Source organism: Urocitellus parryii, chromosome 7 (genome assembly GCF_045843805.1).
Source record: "Urocitellus parryii isolate mUroPar1 chromosome 7, mUroPar1.hap1, whole genome shotgun sequence".
Taxonomy (NCBI): Eukaryota; Metazoa; Chordata; class Mammalia; order Rodentia; family Sciuridae; genus Urocitellus; species Urocitellus parryii.
In genome coordinates, this window is record NC_135537.1 from 88472621 (window position 1) to 88492769 (window position 20149).

Sequence of the window (20149 nt, forward strand, 5' to 3'; positions counted from 1 at the left end):
ACATAAGAATCTCCACCTTGGCCTGGCCTAAACCAAACTCAGGTGTAGGAAGCATAGAGAGGACTCCTGACTGGCTGTAGTGGAAGGGACCTGAACCTGTGGCACTTCAGGATGCACTGGTTAGGGAAGGAAGGGGCCAAGACTCCCCTGATGGGCACTTGAGCAACACAAGGCTCCTGGAAGTCCTTCACCCCGGTTCCCCACCATCACAAACCCCCCTTGCAGGGGTTCTCAGTGGTCTGTTCCGTTGCCTGGTGCAGGTTTGAGTTCCTCACTAAACACCTGAGTGTTCACAGCCTACGTTGGCCTGCCTGGGCAGGCTGTGGTTGTGGTGGAAAGAGCCAAAGCCAACTTAGCTTGATGGAGGCACCAAGGACTGCCCCACAGCCATATTAGCGGGTGGTCCTGAAAGAAGTAGGCAGGGTTTTGGAAGCATTGTCTGAAGACATGAAGCCAGGCCCTAATCCTTATGGTGATCCTTGGGAGTTGGTGATGTGTAGAGCTATTGGATGTTTTACTCTTCTCTTGTTTTTGTGGAGAAGTTTTCAGTGTGTTAGAAGCAGGCTTTATGTGGAAAGAGAAAAACAGCTGGCTTTAAAACTATCTAGAAGAATTGAAGAAAAATGTGAACTACTTGAAAAAGTTAGCCTTGTTCAAAAAGAGCTTGAAGGCTTAGAGTCAACTTTAAAGGGCAGCAGTTCTGAGAAGGGTCCAAGAGATGTCCCAAATTTGGAGGCAACCTATGAAAAGCTGCATAGGTCCAAACCTAGCCATGGGGATGAAAGACTCTTTCTAGAAAAAGAGCTAGAAGAACAAAAGGCCAAACATTGTAAACAGGATGAAATCATGGCAGATATATTGAGAAGGATAAAGTCTCTTGAAGGTGAATCAGAATCAATCAGATCACAAATAGCTGAAACTAAAACAAACTTGAGACTGCTTCAAATGAGTGAGGAAGGACTTCAGCTGGCAATGAAGGAAGCCTTGGATGAACGTTCCCAGCTTCAGCAAAGTCAGAAACCGATCTTACAAGGAGACGCTGAAGCATGGAGGGAACAAGGACGTGTCCAATGTAAAGAGAGCACCACATTGGAAGACTCTCAATTCCATGCAAAACAAGTTCAAACTGATAAAGAAAATCACATGGAGTCTCTGACTGAAGGCTTGCTGAAGATGAAAGATAGGTCTTCTCCAACCAAGGGAGCCCAAACAGACATTGGGAACTTGGAATGGGGAATGACAAGTGAATCAGGAATTGGTGCTCACTTGGATGATGAGCCCAAAGGAGCTTTGAAGAAACTGGTTGATGGTGCTAAGCTAAAGGCCTCCTTAGAAACCTTAGAAGGACAAAGATATCAAACTTGTGCTTTCTTATCTGAAGTAGAGAAAACAAAGGAAGACCTTAGAGAACAGATTAGAAGTCTGAAGAGCGAACAGGCAACCTTGCTGTCAGAAAATACACAGCTTGAAGGTGAGAATGAGAACCTGCAGCAGAAATTTAAAGTCATGATGGAATTCTATCAAAAAAATATGATGAAACTCCATGGGAAACTCAGAGTAGAGAAAAATTACCGGATGGAGCAAGAGAAGAAACTTTCCAAGGTTAAAGAAGAGATGGGCCATACAAGAGAAGAGCTGGAGACCTACAGAAAGCAAGCCAAATATCTTAAAGAAGAATTGGAGAGAACCATTCAGTCCTGTCAGGGGAAGATTATTTACTCTGAGAAAAAAGCACATGAGAGTGAGATGGCGGCTTGGATTTCTGAAAGAAACCTCCATTATTTCATGAAACAAAACGCTCGCAACAGACAAAAGTTAACTGAAAGGGAGCTTCAATTTGAACTTGTAGAGGAAGATCCCTGTGCACTTGGTGTTTCAAATGCAGAATTGGGCAGAAAGCATTCCCCCAATGGTCCCTCACCATTGGGTCCTCCTTGGCAAGGTGGATGTTATTCGAATTATGGTAGACCATCGTGACCAGCAGAACTCAGAGATTCTAATCTGCCTTCTTTGGATAAAGAGGATCAGCCTATGTCTTCAGAAAGTCAATCCAGTAGAAAGGAGACCAAAATCAATCTTGATGATTCCAATGTGCCCCATTCATCTCTCCCTGCTGAAAACCAAGCAACTGGCTCTGGCTCATTATTGGCACCTTTCCCTCCAGTCAGAGGTGAATTGTTTCCTGTGGACCTGAGGAGTCAGTTCATGAGAAGAGGAACATTTTTCCCTCCACCTCCTCCAGGAAACAGGTATGGGGCACCCCGAGATAATTTTCCACTGGGCCCATCACCCCCTCCATTTTTTCCAATGCCAGATGTCTATGAATGGAGGTATTTTCCTCATGACCTTACCCCAAGAGCTGGATTTCCTCCCCCCACCCCCCACCCTTCAGGCTTCATTCCACTTTCAAGTGAGCCTGCCACTGAACATCAACAAAAAACCTGATGTTTTTGATCTCTCTTCAAAAGTAATTTGACTTACCTCTCATTTTTAGTTTTTAAGTAATTACTTTTACTTAAGTAAGTGATTATACTTTTGCTCTGATTGAAGCTAAATAAACCTATAATTCTTATGATAGTATTTTGGAAATAAAGATGGTTTAAATATGATACTATGAGTAAATTATTTCCATTCTATTTTACTCTAAAGATTACAGCATTGAATTTGATTAATCCACTATTCTATAAACAACAATGGGATTTTCATGTATGTCATCTAGCCTTTGGGGATATTTTAAATGCCCAACAAAGGCAGTCCCTTTATACAAAGAAGTGTATTTACTATGATTGGAGAAAATGTGAAAGGAACTTTATGCTTAATGAAAGATTTTTATTGATTTTCAGTCTTGTGGGTCATGTCAACTAGTTTTCCCATAAAACAATAACTAGTGCATATTAAGAGTAAACAAGAAAACACTACTAACCATGTCATGGAAGTAGGAGATCTCAAATACAAAGAAAGTTGCAGTTCTCAGGAAACATTTTTGGAATTAGAAATTACAATTTAAACTCACTCTGTTCCCATTTTCCCTGAGTCATCTTGATGACTTCTTCTTCTTCTTCCTCCCTTCTTCTCCTCCTCCTCCTCCTCCTCCTCCTCCTCCTCCTCCTCCTCCTTCTTCTTCTTCTTCTTCTTCTTCTTCTTCTTCTTTCTTCTTCTTCTTCCTATTTTTCTTTGTGTTCTTCATCTTTGAGTTCTTCTTCTACCTTTAATTAATTAATCACTCAATCAATCAATTAATTAATTTTTATGTGGTTCTGAGGATCCTACTCAGTACCTTGCATGTGCTAAGTGAGTGCTGTTCCACTGACAAATTATATTCCAACAAAATCTTTGGGGGCAAACCCGAAATTAAAAAATGTAGGCTTGCTTAAATCAAATGGGAGTAGCCAGAAAGAATACCATAGAGAGAGGGCCTCCGGGGGGGATAGAAGGTCCTTCTTTTGGAGAGAATCCAGAAGAGATTCATAGAGAGATAGAAAGTCCTCCTGCAGGAGACTTACAAACTCAGATTCAAGATGGCAATAGGAAAGAATCCATGGAGGAATCGCAATCTGAGGGAGAGGAATCAAACTATGAAGTCCAGGATTTTCCAGGGAATTTTAACAGGCTGTGCTTAACAGCACCTGCCGTGTCCATTTGAATTCAGCCATTGTCTGTTAAAAGGGGGAATTTTAATAGATACTGTGAGATGGCGATGACATTACTTACTCTGTTCCAGTGGGGAATTAGAAAGGCACAGGAAGCTGGGTAAGATACTAGTGACTTTCAACTCTTTCCAGTTCTTCAACAGGTTAATAATCAGGACCAGCGTGTTCACCTCCATGCGGTAATTCCTTTTAAAACTATTAAAGAGTTAAAAAACGCCTGTGAGGTCTGTGGTCCAAATTCACCATTAATGCAGTGCTTGCTTGAGACTTTCTGCTCTCAATCACTCCCACTGAGTGACTGGATTTCTATTACTAGAGCTTGCTTGAGTGGGGGGGATTTTTTACTTTGGTGGTCATATTGGACAGACTTTTGTTCTGGGCAGACGAAAAGGAATTGGAGGCAGTATCTTCAAACTCCTGTGGACATGTTTTTAGAAACAGGTGACTTTATTGATTTGGAAAGGCAGTGCCAAAGTCTGGCTGGGCACAAATAACCAAGCTGCCACAAAACCTTGTAAGTTCAAACAGCAACAACTTTATTTCAACTCTCACTGGCAGTGCATGCGTGCTTTTCCGCCAATGCCACCAATGCGGCCCTTCCCCCAGGACACATCACACACCAACCGGAAATCCTTCCTCCAGAAATCCCTTCTCTGGCACTTCCCCAACCAATGGGAACTCTCTGGGAATCCCTACAAGAACTCCAAAGTAGCTGGCGCCAGAGGCAGCAAGAGCCGCCCCATTGCCCGACAGTAAAGGTCAAATATACAATACAATCAATCCAGCATCACAGCAATTATATATAGCTTAACTCAAATCATCTCAATGGTTCCCAGGAGTCACATTTCAAACATTCCCTCTGGCAAATTCCAGGCATCATTCTGACCTGCCATGGCTCTCAACATCTCCCCCTTCTGTTTAATTAAACAACAAGCAATGTGGCTTACGGACCATGCCTGTGCAATACTACATGTGGTCCTTACCCTGTGCAATACTACATGTGGTCCTTACCCATCATTGGATGAGCTAACCTCAAGGTGTCAGCCTCCCATCGTAGGTTGGTACCACTGCAATTGGATCTTACTTGTCACTGACTACCAGTACAGCATACAGCCATACTTGTGGATAGGCCTATGCACCAGTAGGGGGGGGGTGATGTTCTTTGCCTCACCTCTTTTGGCCCTCAAATTTTAGACCATCAGTAGCAGAAGGGAGGAGCCAAATAATGGCTCCTTTGTAAAAACTGTACCATTGGTGACACCATCACTCTGGCACTACCCAAATTCGCTGCATCAACAGATAGTTCACAATGCATACAAGTGATACATAGTCCAGGCAAGTTTTGCAAGCAGTTCAAAATAGAGGAATCTATCAATATGTCCATTTCCTCCCAAAGTAAATAGACTCCTTGATTGAGCATTAGTTGTTATTATTCATTGATGTATCGGTTTATACAGTTTACTGTGATAGCAATCAAAGAAGCTGTAGTTTGGTGTTATCTTTGTCTTCACCAGCACTAGGATGAAGATAGGAATTCTGGCAATGATGGCTAAAAAAATATGTAACACTCAAATAGGCACTAAGAAAACAATTTTCTGAACAATTTACATTATCCTGAACAGAATTATTAAATATAATGAAAAAAAGGTGATAGTAAACAAACAGATCTGTTAACCTCCTTATTTGTTAACATATTAAAACAATCCTCAACAGCTGTTTACACAATTTAAATTAAACCATTTAAGTCACATGAATAAAAAAAATATTTGGATCCATTTTTTTCATGAGCACTCCTCATATATGATATATGGACATATGCACATACAGACATACAACACAAAACACAAGTGTGCACACAAATATACAACCCATAAGACAATAGTAAAGGCCTTGTAGCTTTACACAGGTGAAATATCCATTGCAATGTTTAAAAACTCCACAGTCAAAAGATAAAACTGATCAGAAAAACATTAACCTAGGTCTGTATGAGCTCAAAAAATAAAATAGAACTTTATGATGTGGGAAAAGGCAATAATGAAATAGATATTGAAAAAAGCATCCTGGTTACCACCTGGGTTTGACTCTTATTTGGATATCCCATCCTTTTTTCTGTAACTTGCATATGGGTCTGAAGGTATTCCCACAAGCAAGCCTCAAGGTTTTTTACATTTGAAAGAGGCCTTAATGGTGTTCATTATGCATTAGCCTCCAGGTGTGGGAGAATCACTGTCACAGATGTAAGAATAGCCAAGCTGGAGCTCTGGATATCAGCCATTATGGATTTGAGTCAAATCATCTTCTTTTTGGTCTGTAGAAATCACTTTTATTAGTCTCTCTGGAATCCAAATTGGCTGCTGTTCTCCCTGTGGAAACACACAAACAGAACCGCCGACTCCAGACAATTACTGGGTCAGGATCTTTACATTATCCTGTTAGAATATGCTTCCAAAGTACCTTAGGCTTATGTACATTTTTTGGATACATATGCCTTTCCATAGCACTAAGCCCTGATGAATCCAAATTTAAAAAGTTTAGAGTAAAAAGGGTTATTTTAAGTTTATCTTTGGGGGATATGTACCCTTTCCCAATTCCCTCTTTTTGCTTTAATAAGTACATTTTAATAGTTTGATGAGCTCTTTCAACTATGTCTTGTCCTTGTGGATTGTATGGAATTCCTGTTATGTGAGTAATGCCAAATGATGAGCAAAATTGTTTAAAAGAGGTAGAAGTGTAACCAGGACCATTATCTGTTTTTAACCGTTTTGGAACGCCCACAGTGTCAATATTTTGTAAGCAATGAGCTATAATATCTTTAGTTTTTTCTCCGGCATGAAGGGAGCCCATCAAAAATCCAGAAGAAGTATCAACTGTAACCATGCAAATATTTTAATTTTCCAAATTCTGGCAAGTGTGTGATGTCCATCTGGTTAGGTACCAGTCCTCTAGGATTGACTCCAAGATTAACTTGTGGTAAAAAGGTCACACACTTTTGACATTGTTTTATTATTTGTCTAGCTTGTTCCTTAGTTATTTTAAAATGCTTTTGAAAAGTATAAGCATTGACACGGAACCTTTCATGAAAATTTGTAGCTTCTTCTAGTGTAGAGAAAATATATATGTCATGTGTAGTTTTATAGGCTAAATCATTGCCCAAACTAAGAGCTCCAGGGAATCCTGTATGTGCTCTGATATCAGCAAGCATATGCTATTTTCTTGTCCATCTCCATTAACTTGTCACCTCTGTTAATTTGTGCTTTTGACAAAACATCTTTTAAAAATCAGATATAGCTAGTTATTTTTTTCTAAATATAGTCTAAATTTTTACTTCATAAAAAAAGTGCTTAAGGGCTGGCATTGCAGCTCAGCAGTAGAGCGCCTAGCATGGGGGGACCAGATTTGATCCTCAGCACCACATAAAAAATAAATAAATAAACGCGTTGTGTTGTGTCCATCTATACCTAAAAAAATAAAGATTCTAAAAAAGTGCTTTTCACCTATAACAGATATAATAACTTATAGCATCAATAGGAATATAAAAATAATCTGAAAATAATTCTGAAATATCCTCATTTTTTCAGTGCTTTCCAGGGAATCAGTTCTTTTGAACTGAAAACATAAATACACTTCCTCAGCAGCTGAAAGCCTTTCAAAGAACCAGATAGATATCACTGTGTATCTGAATCTCACATAAAACAAAACCAAGTTAAAAATGGCAACTCACCAGATTTAAAATTTACCTAAAGCAGGAAAAAAATTCCTGCATCTTTCCTTCTGTAAAATGGATAAATAAACTGAACAGTGCAGTTTTATATATATTACTCAAAAGATTTTCTTGCACCAATTTTGTTTTTTAAAAAGTTTCGGCTTTCCTTCATTCTTTCCTCCACCAAAATAAAAGAATTATGACTACTACTTTAAAAGAATGTTTTGTTATATCTTAAAAAATTTGTTTTTAAAGCTACACATTATGAACTTAACACGATTTTGGAAAATTTTTAAAAATCTCAGATAGACTTCTCAATGCATTTCAGTATATTTTTATTTAAAATACATTTCTAAAACAGTAACATGTAGAATATTTTCCATCCTCTGCAGATAAATAAGTGCTCAAAGTATAATCTGCAAGAATTTGAATTTGGTTAAAAGATGCAATATCAAACTTATTAATATTGACATACAGTATAAAATTCTTGATTGAAAGACTCATTTTCTGACCAATATGTTAACTCTGAATGTTTCAAATTTTTCAAAAATACTATAGAAGTCAATTCCATATATAACACACCACCAATATCAATCATCAGATTTTAAGCCATTACGCAAAAGAAATCAGGATTTGAATAAATCCCATGTTAAACATTAAAGTTTTCTAATCTCTTATCTATACTTTGTGCTTTCACACAAGGTATATAGTAATTAGATTAGAATTAAGCTCTTTAAGTGAACATAAACTATAGGAAAGGAAATCAATGGTAAAACGTGGGCATGCCAATCTCTTTCAATGTTAGCAAGCATGAGGATTTTCTAATTTTGTAGGCAGCAGACTGCCTTCTCAGATTAAATCCCAACCCAGCCCCAAATTTACAGAACAATCTTATTTGTTCTCTCCGAAGTTTCTTCTTTCAACTTCTCCAGCAAAAACATTTCCTTTTTCCTAGTAGCACATAAAATGTTTTCCTCCTTTAGCAAGGAGCTAAACCAAGGAACCACTACTGCCACTTGCTTGACTGAGCATCAGGTAATGAGTGCAGTCCTTACCTGGCAGCTGAGCTCAAGGTGGCATTCGCACACAGGTCTTTTGTGCCTCCTCAAAATGCTGGGGTTGTGTGGTCCACCATCTCCTGGTCATGTTCATGTAGCCAGTAGTATCCTTAGGTTCTGTAGTCCCTGCTTGGTGCCACGTCTGGGTTCATCATCTGTCTTCACAGAGGCGCTGCTGCAACCTCCTTTGGCTTATGTCCCATAGAAGGCGGCTCTGAGCTCTGGTGGCAGCAGCTCATGCATTCCAGCTGCAACAGCACTGGGTCCTGCACCCCAGCATCTCTGGTACTATGTTGGCAGCCTTGGGGGATTCTGAATTCTTGATGCCACCAACAAGGTGATGTTGGGTCCCACACTCTGGTGGCAGCCTCATTGGCTCCTCCACTCTGGCAGCAGGATTGCCTCCTGCACTCCAGCAAATTCAAGGTGGCTGCAGCTCCTCCTGCACTCCAGCGGCTTGCGTGCTCTGGTGGCTCTCTCCCATTCCCTGGAGGTAGTGCATTACCTCCTGCACCGCAGCGGTACCTTTGGCTCCAGCAGCTCCTGTGCTCCTGCTGCAGTTTTGTCTCTTGTGCTTTGGCCACTCCTTCTGGAAGGCAGTTGTGGCTCCTGCGCCTCCTGCAGCTCCTCTTCTGTGCTCCAGTGGCAGTGAGAGCTGGCCTGGAGGACTCGCTATTGGATAAGAACCTTTTCACTTGTTTTTTGTTCTTGAGTTTACAAAAGGAATTTAGACGAATGGGAAAGAGCATATAAAGCAAGTATTCAGGGTACAAAGGGAAATTTTCATTTTTATCTCTAACCTACCCTTTTCTTTCCCCCCAGAAATAAATTTAACTTCTACTATGCTTGGTTAACTCCTGATTATTTAGAGCAATCTAAAGTAAAAGAACCAAAATAATATGTGTGCAAACTCCTGTGTGTAGGAAACTTCTTAGTGACAATTCCTGACTTATCCTGTGGGAGAATTTAATAAGTATGCTTTTAAAGGAAAGAAACAATGGAAGTTTGAAGGAAGATGGAGTATTTCCAAGTTCAAATAAATTTGTAAAATTCTGGGTTAAATAAAATATCCATATATACTGTGATTGCTCCCACCGTTTCTAAAAGTAACTGATTACTAAGCCCTTTAATTATTGACTAACTAGTAATATTTTTAAAAAACTATAGAACTTTACAAAAATATTGTATGAGAAACCAGTTAGTTATAGTTTCTCCTCCATTGTCATGCTGAAAGTAGTTCATTCAGTTGAACATATGTGGAGATTCAGAAACGTGCACAGGGCCACATAAATTTGCTACTGGTCAAAACTAAAAAAGAATAAAATCAGCAGCTTGCCTTAAAATTCTGTCTTTAATATGTTAATAAAACTGGCTTCATTTCTGTACAACTTTTTGATTTTTCCTTTGGCTGTGCAATGAAAGAAAAAATTGACCCTAAATATGCTAGTGTATTTGCCTTTTAAAATTAAATACATCTAAAAGATATCTGTAAATTCTATAATTTTTTCCACAAAAGTAAGGACTGGGATTAAAATAATCTGTGATATTAGTAGAATAATTACTTTACTCTAAAAAAAATTTTAAGAGGTTAACAAAAACATGCTGTGAAATTTATCTATAGTACCTACAGAAACCTAGATATTATAAAATAATAGTGAAATTGGAAATACCTTCTTACATGTTAGAATTCAAGTCAAGATATCACTCAGCAATGAATACCATTAAACTTTTCATTGAGATTGGATGAACCTTTGTGTAGTCATGAATGACAGCTTTTCAATATAGCTTTCCTACTTCTGTCTTTCTACTGAAATTCAGAAGCATCTCCTATGGAAGTGATCTTTTGGTAGCTAAAATAGCTGTTGTGGGTTCTAAGTGGAAGCTAAAAGTCGACTTCAGGAGAATACAAGTGTTTTGCCATTTTTTTCTATATCGATTCTGGGAACAGGAGGTATGAGAACTGTTCCCCTTATTTACAAATGTCAGCCTACTCACTCCTTATATCCAAATACTAATTATTTGTTTAACATCCTATTCATGTTTCCTCTACAAATTACATTCTACTCTCTAATTCAATCCAAAATCATTTCTCCCTTCCCTAAACTATCTGCTTCTGGTTCATGCCTCTCACTTAGCATCCAACCATATTTAGTGTAATTTAAATTAGTGCTTGGCTTGACTAGTATACATGTCCTGATTACTGAGAAGTATGGGGGATTTAGATGGCACAAATAAGATAGTACACATACATGGAGAGCCCACAATTCCAAGAACAATGCTGCTTATATTATATTCTGTAAATGTTTGTTGAATGACACTGCTCTTTAGCTTCACCTAATAACAGTTAATCTTTGGGAAAAGTGTTTTTCTTTTTTTTTAGTTCTTTTTTTACATACATGACAATAGTGGAATGTGTTACATTCATAATTATCCATTCATAGCACAATTTTTCCTAACTCTAATTATAAAGTATGTTTACGCCAAATTATGTCATTATACATGAGTTCTCTTATTTTGAAGTGTTTTTCTACTATAAAAATAATGAATTTGTTTATCAGTTTTAAGTTGATGTACTATCTCTACATAACTGATGACGACACATCATTTTTTTTTCTATGAGAGAGCAAAGTTATGGCTACGCCACTGAGGTATAGACTACCTCAAGGCTTGGGCACAGGAGATTATGGAGGAATTAACTGTTTAATGACAAAGGGACTTGGAGCAGTATCTATCAAAAAAGAAGAGAAAGGAATTACATCTCAGTAAGATCAGAGGGAAATGTGAACAGTAACCATTTCATATTTTTGTACTTCCTCCTACTGCCTCTGACAAATGCAGTCCTACTGCCTTCTTATTTTGTTAACATACAAGAGCAGAGAAGGATTGGACAAAAGGAAATAAAAAATACATTTCTTATACACACACACACACACAGAGAAACAAACACAGTGCAAAGCAAAAGTTCATAATATAAAATACGGCTGCTCTAGGAAACAGCCTTCAGCTTTTGACATCGCCACACATGTACTGCATTACTGCCTTACTCAACAGAGCACTAAGTATACTCTCCAAAGAAACCTGAAGAATCAGACAGGGGTGGGTAGATGGAACAACTGGAAGATTCATAAGTAGGGAAGCATGTCTTCTATAAAGCTGACCAAAATATGGTTTTCCATCCTAGCTTACATTTTTATTATCCTGTTCCTAGTCATTCTGTAGGGAAAGTATTCTCTCCACAGTAAATAACAGGCAATAGAATCAGAAATTTTCATTATATCCATTACCTAATCAATTTAAAATTTTCTTCAATATTCTAAGTCAGAAATTTAAGACAATTCAAATGATCAGTATTCTAATACTGATCAAAGAGTAGCTTAGCTATAGTCAAATTAAAATATTTCTAGTTGTTAACTTGGAAAAGTTAATGTAACTGCAAATACCTTTAGAGACCCCTGGTTGGGATCCTAAGAAACCAAACAAAAAAGACATTGTTACCACACCTGTGTCTAACAAAGAGGAGAAATGCTCAGTTTCCATAAGCAGGTGAATTTAAGATATATTAACTAAAATGCATGCTCCCCTTCCCCCACATACACACACAGTCCTCATAGGTGAGGAAACCAGATAAAATGGAGAAATACAGTGATATTTCCAAATGGACTACGTTTAATATATGGAATGGACTTTCATAGATCACTCTGAAAGAAGATTTAATTTCTTCCATTATTATAACTTTAAGACATTTTGCCATAAAAAAAGAAGAAGAAAATGAATACAGAAATGGCACAGAAAATCACCAATAAATGTCAAAAGGGTTGACATTTCAGAATTATCCAGAGGAAGGAACAACAGCAACAACAAGTACTTTCTCAGCAAAGTACTTCCTCTGAAGCACACAGTCTTTTTCAAGGAATACCCTATATACAATAAATGACACATTCCTCAAAGCAGCAAATGAGATTTAAATTGTTGGCATGTCAGTTGCCTTAACTGATGTTTAATTTCTCTATCATTGACAAAGAGAGTGTCATTTCCATACTATAACAAGCTAAAGGTAGTCATTCACATATTCTGAATTGCTACAACACTTGTACTTGGAAAATATTAGCAGAATGAGAGAGAGGAAAACAATAACCAAACCCAAATATTCCAGACTTCTGATTGGGCTTCCATTTCCCCATTATAATTGGACCAAAATGTACAATAAATGCAAACTTCATGGAGCTTAGTCTCTTCATCTGGAAATGAGTGCATACTCTGGAAATTAAAACTTAACTATTTTTAACTTGTGCTCCTCTGTTAAACATAAAAATCTCATTTCTTCCTTGAACACTATTTAAGATTTCAAAAAAAGTAAGAATTAGAACCAAAAAGAAACCAAAACAAGATAATTTGATAATTTTAAGTATTCTGCTTAAGAAACAAAATCTACAACAAAATTTACTTTCACATGTTTTAGTAAGCAGATATACATTAATATTTGTTAAAATATTTAAGATCAAAAGGACCTAGGAACACAAATGTATTGCTATTTGTGAAATGTTATTTATTGGAAACTTTAGCATATACTTTCTCCTCTCCTTGAGAGTTACTCTAACTGATCTTTTCTGGCATTCAGCCATAAGAAATGCTGATTGATATACATCTGTTAAATTACTCAGAAACAAGGTCTCTTTATTCTGAAAATAACAGAACCCTAATATGGTTTGACCTCTTTCAAGTTAATAAAGGAGAGAAACAAGCAGGTTAAGTCTTTGGTAAAGAGGCATCAATAATAAAAGCAAATTGTAATAAGCCTTAACAATCATTTTGACATTGAAAATCATAAAAATACTGCCTAATATTGGCACATCTGTACAGAACTTAGCAATGTATAAAATACTTTATGTAATTTAAATCCCAGGACTATATAAATAGATATTATTATCATGATTTGGTTAAAACAGTATAAAGAGACTTTTTCAAGGTCTGTTACTACTTAAGCAGCTAAGCTGAGACTTAAATTTTTTTGAGAGATACTCCATTCACTATAAGTTCTTTACTTTGGCATGTAATGTTGAAATTATTCTCATCCAAACTCTAAAGATTATTATACATAATAAGCACATTTTTTTTCTTTCAACACAGCCAATATGAATCCCTTTCATACAAATTCTCATAAAAATTCTCAAATGTTTCCATTTCAGAAGCCTAAATCTTCTCATACCATTGTGACAAAAGGCACAGCAAAAGGCATCTTTCAAAGTCAAAGCTTCTTAAAACTAGTTCTTACATCATATTACTGTTCTCAAAATAAGGAAACCAACACAGATATGGGCTTTTAAAACCATTGACAAGTGGGGAAATGTCTGAGGTTGTCTGTTACTCATTTAGAATGGGTCAATATGACACATACTACACCTTATCTTTCTTAAAAGGTGAGCAGGAGTAAGACTCACACTCCAGCCTTCTGGACAACAAGAAAATACCTGCCTCCAGGCAATTGGTAAAAGCCAATTTTTAACAGAACTCAGAGTTATATTCTTATCAAGTTAAAACAATCATTCTAAATGAAATGTGAATGCCAAATTAGAAACATTAAGTAATTTAATGTAAATGTAGGGTATAAAAAAGTGGGGTTTTATTCCTATAAAACCAACATTTAACACAACTCTGAAGGTTATTATGAAGATTATGAGATTAAAGTGTAGGCCCAACTCACTTTCTCTAAAACTGACCACATTCCTGTTCTCGACTGTGGAACACTTTCCCTTTGTAACAAACCCGTTGCTCTGACCCTCATTCCTAACCCCTGCTTAAGTTCTTTTTTATGACATGGTCAAGAACCTGGAAGGTTCAGGTGGAGACCTCCTCATGGTGGTACTTTCCTAATCAGCAGGATAATTAGTTATGTGTTGTTTAAAAATGAGGTCACCAAAAAGCAAAATCAAATAACAACACTATAAAAGCCCTTGCCTGTTGGGTTTTTTTAACTGTTTCACTCCATTCTTTCTAACCAATATAGAAAAAAAAAGGAAACTAACAGTGCTAAGAACTTAAATCCTTTCTGTAACTCTGGAAAATAAATATCGTTCCCATTTTGAAGGTAAGAACACAAAGTCACAAAAAAGAAAAAGTGGGGGGAAAAACAAGATGGATGAGCAAGACGCTGGCTCCAAATGCATGCCCTTCCCCTCTCTGTGCTGTCCCCAATCATGTTGACTGATTAATCAGTTATTATTAATTTACTTATTGGAGACAGGGTCTTACCATATTACCCAGGCTGGTCTCAATTGCCTGGACTCAAGCAATCCTCCTGCCTCAGCCTCCCAAGAGTGTAGGATGTAACTCCAATTATGTCCCTCCATACCTTGACCTCTTGTGATAGTCTTTGTCTTTTTTGTACCAGGGATTGAACCCAGGGGTGCTCAACCACAGAACTACACCCCCAGTTCTTTTTTATATTTTATTTAGAAACAGGGTCTCACTAAGTTGCTTGGTGCCTCCCTAAGTTGCGGAGGCTGGCTTTGAACTTGTGATCCTCCTGCCTCAGCGGCATGTGCCTCCACAGCTGGCCCCTCATGATATTCTTAAACTGCACATTATTCTGTACTTGGGCTTTCTTAACAGAACAAATTTCCCTTTGGAAACAAAAGATATTCGACATTCTGTAAAAATTTCATTCTAGCTAACTTTTATTAGCTAAGATTTTGCCTCAATCGAACTATTTGAATAACTATACCATATTTCCTAAATGGTCTGAATGAAATTGAGTAACTGCAATCCAAACAAGCTCACGTGACACTTTTGCATGTGTCATCATTTTGGCACGGGGATCATTGTAAATGAGCGTGGGCCACACACATCTCAGTGTGATAAGGTTGAAGAAATTGTCCTCTCTCCAGATCCTCGGAGATGGCACTGGACTTCTGCCTGTGCAGGTTGAGGCCTGACAGGGTGCTGGAAGCCTGAGATGGGAGCTGACCAGGCCTTCAATGCCACCGTGTCACCCCAAGGTGAATGTGGTTTTGAGTCAACCTTTAACCGCCCATGTGACCCGGAACTGAGATCCAACTTCTAATTATATTGTGAATATAATCTTGCTATTTGTTCGTACTGGCAGATATCCATGCCCATGTAGCAAAGATCATTGTGTCCTGCCTATCTGTTATCCTCTGACCTAGGAGGAACTGAGCAGGCACACCTGTGTTGGGGAAACCTAATGTTCACGTTTTATGATAAGGAAATAGGGGGCCATACTAGTGTCTGTTGTATTCTGCTGCCCTTCCTATCTTCTACTATCCCCCCTACCCTCCCCTCAACAGACACTAGCATGGCAGTATGTAAAAACGTGGATGTGTAACCGATGTGATTCTGCAATCTATATATGGGGTAAAAATGGGAGTTCGTAATCCACTTGAATCAAGTGTATGAAATATGATATGTCAAGAGCTTTGTAATGTTTTGAACAACTAATAATAAAAAAATAAAAAAATTAAAAAAAAGAAATAGGGGACCAGAGAAGCAATTTGCCCAACATTATGCAACTTTGAGTACATTCATCTCCCCAAGTTACTTCCTCACGTAACCATTGCACCCTTGATTTGTCCAGGCTCTCAGTGAAAGCAATTCCTTGAACTTTGAAGACTTTATCCAAAAAAATAACAAAACGTATCATTTGTTTATTAAAAAAAAATTTTGTTGAGACAGAGTCTCTCTAAGTTGCCCAGGCTGGCCTCAAACTTGAGATTCTCCTGCCTCAGCCTCCAAAGTAGCTGGGATTACAGGTGTGTACCACCGTGCCTGGCTGATATCTCAGTAGTATTTTTATCACCTACATACTTAAATGTTTGTTTTTGATATATTGTTAGATAAAATATAGGATTCTAATTAATTTTACCCTTTTTTATTTTTTGGTCCTGAGGATTGAACTGAGGAGCACTCGACCACTAAGCCATATCCCCAGCCCTATTTTATATTTTATTTAGAGACAGGATCTCACTGAGTTGCTTAGGTTCTTGCCATTGCTAAGGCTGGCTATAAGCTCAAAATCTTCCTGTCCAGCCTCCAGAGTCTCTGGGATTACAGGTGCACCCACCTCGCGCCACTGATTGTATCCTTTTTATTTTTGTCTTGAAGGTGGCTGCTAGAAAACTTTATTTTATTAATTTAATTTATTTATTTATGTTGCAGTGCTGGGGATCTAACCAGAGTCTCATGCATGTGAGGCAAAAGTTCTACCACCGAGTAATACCTCCAATTCATGTTTACTAGAAATTTTTAAACTACAAGCAGGTCTTGAATTATATTTCTGTTGAACAAAAGTGTTTGCAAAGCAGATGATTCTTCAATACAGGCATATCTACTCCGACTGCGCCTCTCAGGATTGTGGGTCCAGATATTGCATCATCTCTGTGTTGAAAGTTTATAGCATCCCTGGAGCCAGGTGTGGGGGTGCACAGCTACTTGGAAGGCTGAGGCACGAGGATCACAAGTTTGAGGCGAGCCTCAGCACCTTAGCAAGACCCTGTCCCCAATTTTTTTTAAAGGGCAGGGGTGCCTAGGGATGTGGCTCAGTGGTTAAGCACCTCTGGGTTCTGTCCCCAATACAAAATTTAAAAAGGAGAAGGAAGTTTGTGGTAACCCTGCATCAAACCAGGTTATTGGCAACTTAGATGACCATCACAATTTTTTAGCATGAAGGGCTTTTTAAGTTTTCTTGCTTTTGGTTTTGTTTAGTTTGTGATGCTGGGGATCAAACCCAGGGCCTTGTGTATTCTAGGCAAATGTCCTACCACTGAGCCACACCCTAACCCTATAAAATTCTTTTAATTAAAATATGCACATTGTTTTTTTCTAGCTGTCTATTAACAACTAACAGTCGAGTACAGTGTGAACCTAACTTTGGAGTGTACCAGAAAACAAAAAAAAACATTTATGAGACTCACTTTACTGCCCTGTTTGCTTTGCTGCAGTGCTCCGGAACTGAGCCCACAATCTCTCTGAGGTTTCTCTGTAGGCAAAGTTTGCCATATGTTCATGTTACTCCCCTCCCCTTTCCACAGGAGAACAACCGGCCCACCTCACTTTGGCTTGCATGGTCTAGATACATGAAAAACCCTTGTTCTCTTCCCATCCAGATTCCACTGCAGGAGGGGTATGATTTTTAGTCATGTGTCACTTGAAATCATATGATATACCGTTTGTAAGTAGCCATGTCAGAAACTGGAAACTGGAGCCCGGATTCTAAAACTACATCCCCTAAAGCAAAGGGATCAGAGAATGCAGCTATTCATAAGCTCATCCCAGGAACCAGTGAAAAGACAGTGACATTTGGGCAGGAAATGCACACGAGGCCATTCATTCCCATGGAGGCTCGCTGAGAACCAATCTGCTTATGATATGAATGATTCATGGAGTCCTCCATCCCACCCTGATGTGTTTTTTTTATTTTAATTGTAGATGGACACAATACCTTCATTTATTTTTATTCAGTGCTGAGGATCAAACCCGGTGTCTCCCACATGCAAAGCAAGCTCTCCATCACTGAGCTACAAACCCCCCCCCATATTGAAGGCTGATGTCTAGACAGAACCCATGGTTCCCCTCTCTGAGCCCCGAGCTGAGCAGTTGTGTATACAGTTGGTGCCTCATCTTAGAGTCCACTCCTCCTCTCCATGGTGAGGGCTCACCCAAGTGGGCTCAGGGTCGGTGATTGGCACTCAATTGGCCACTAACGATTAGGTTTCCCTGTCCAACTGCCAGAAGACGGATGAATCCATTCAGCAGTCATCCTTGGGATCATTTATGAAATCGTTGAGTGCTATTCCTCCATCTACAAAGAATTAATGGTGGCCATGTAATAAGTAGCCTTTTGTTGAATTAACAAAATTGTACTTGAATTTCACATTGTAGGTGTCATGGCCAGAAGTGATCAATTCCTGTAGGGTCCAAACAATTCTGCTGATGAAGAGGAATGCAAGAGGGATGTGGGTGAGGGAGGGGACTGTGGCTAACTAAAGAGCGCCAGCTACTGTGTGACTCACACAGGTGTTGCAGTGACACCCCTGGTGTTGCACATCCTCACAAAAAGTCAGAGTCCCATTAATATGGAATTCTCCTGAGTTTCAAAACACCGAGCTTAATACACCTGTCGACTGGTCCAATTCACCCAGGCTGTTTGTAATCTCTTATCTCACTTGTATACTTGTACAAGTGGTAGCTTTTCATGGGAGGAAACTCTAATTTCTATTTCTCCCATCTTTCCTTGGGATTCTTCTACCTTCATCCCTCCTTGCATGGTGCAGATCACTTGCACCAACTATGATTTTTAAAGTTAGACGTGAACTCCCCTCCTTGATCACTGTTATAGATTTTTCTTCCTGTATTTTTTCTCTTTGTTTCTCAAAGTTCTCCAGACTCTAGGAGAACCAGGGGCAGTATGAATAGGAGACACACTGGCCAATGTTGACCACATGTCCTCATTGATTTAAAAACTGTAGCTAAATCTTCCTTCCTGAGTTTCACCTTCTGCATTACCAGGGTATGACCAGCATTGCAGGGAAGCAGGGAGAATTCACATTGGGTTCCAGGTTGTCAGGACCCCTCGCCGGCAAGGGAAACACGACACAGGATTCTTCTTTCAGCAGTTTACTCAGGACCTTTGAATCATGATGAGAAAACAGGAACAAGAGAGCGAGCAGTCGGTCTGCCCTAGCTTAAGTACCCAGCCCCGCCAATGAATTAGCACCACGCGGGAAAGTCTAATAGGTACAGTGCAGTGGAAGCAGGCCAGAGCCCAGCCCCACAGCCTTACAAGGAGTTGTTTACTTCTAACAACTCTAACCACTAACGAAGCGGAAGCAGAGACCAGCGCCATATTCAGGGTGCGGTCGCTGGATCCCAACACCAGGTCTCTGTTTTAAGGTGACATGAAAGCAGGTAAATGCACATTAGTTCATCCAGACTGTCTTCTGTGCAATCTTGAGCACAGGTGGCTGAGACCCCACCCAGCCATGCTCCTGGCTCTCTCTGTCCACCATCTTTGGGACCCTGCCTCCATTCAACCAGAGAAATGTGTCTTTGATGATAAAAATTCTGAGGTCCTGGAGAATCCTAGGCTCTTTCTGCATAGTATCCAAAATCTTCCAGTAGAATTTAGTTTGATAAATGGCTCTTTTGATGCTAACAGGCAATTTATTTAGTTCTTTGTTTTTAAATTATTTCCCTGTAATATTGACACACAGATTGGCTCGGTCAATTGGAAGTAGATGCAGATTACTTTTTTTATTGATAAAACTATCTGTTTATGGGTTTAACATGTTTTGATATGTGAATATATTGTAGAATGGCTAAAGTAAATTAATTAACATGTGCAACCTACTCTCTTAGCAATTTTCAAGGATAAGATATGCTGTTATTAACTGTAGTCATATGCTATAAAATTGATGTCTTGAACTGATTCCTCCTGTGTAGCTGAAATTTTGAATCTTTTGACCAACATCTTCCCATTCCCCACCCAACTCTTCTTCCCTAATCTCCACCCCATGCCTCTACCCTCTAGTGACACAAGTTCAACTTTTTAATTTTTTTAATTTTTTGGTACCAGGGATTGAAGCCAGGGGTGCTTAGCCACTGAGCCATATCCCCCAGCTCTTTTTGTCTTTTTTATTTTGAGACAGAATCTCATTAAGTTGCTTAGTTCTTCCCTAAATTGCTGAGGCTGGCCTGGAGCTTGTAATCCTCCTGCCTCAGCCTCC

General features: G+C 38.8%; 1 protein-coding gene across 1 annotated transcript; it reads left to right on the forward strand.

Annotated features, from left to right (window-relative positions):
• Positions 1 to 447: 447 nt before the first annotated feature.
• On the forward strand, positions 448 to 1977 carry LOC144256023 (melanoma inhibitory activity protein 2-like). The gene has a single exon (XM_077801199.1). The coding sequence runs from the start codon at positions 448 to 450 to the stop codon at positions 1975 to 1977; it is 1530 nt and encodes a 509-aa protein (XP_077657325.1).
• The last annotated feature ends 18172 nt before the right edge of the window (positions 1978 to 20149 follow it).

What these genes read in the sequence shown, in the direction of transcription:
- LOC144256023 (XM_077801199.1), top strand. Translation starts at nt 448, where the DNA reads ATGAAGCCAGGCCCTAATCCTTATGGTGATCCTTGGGAGTTGGTGATG.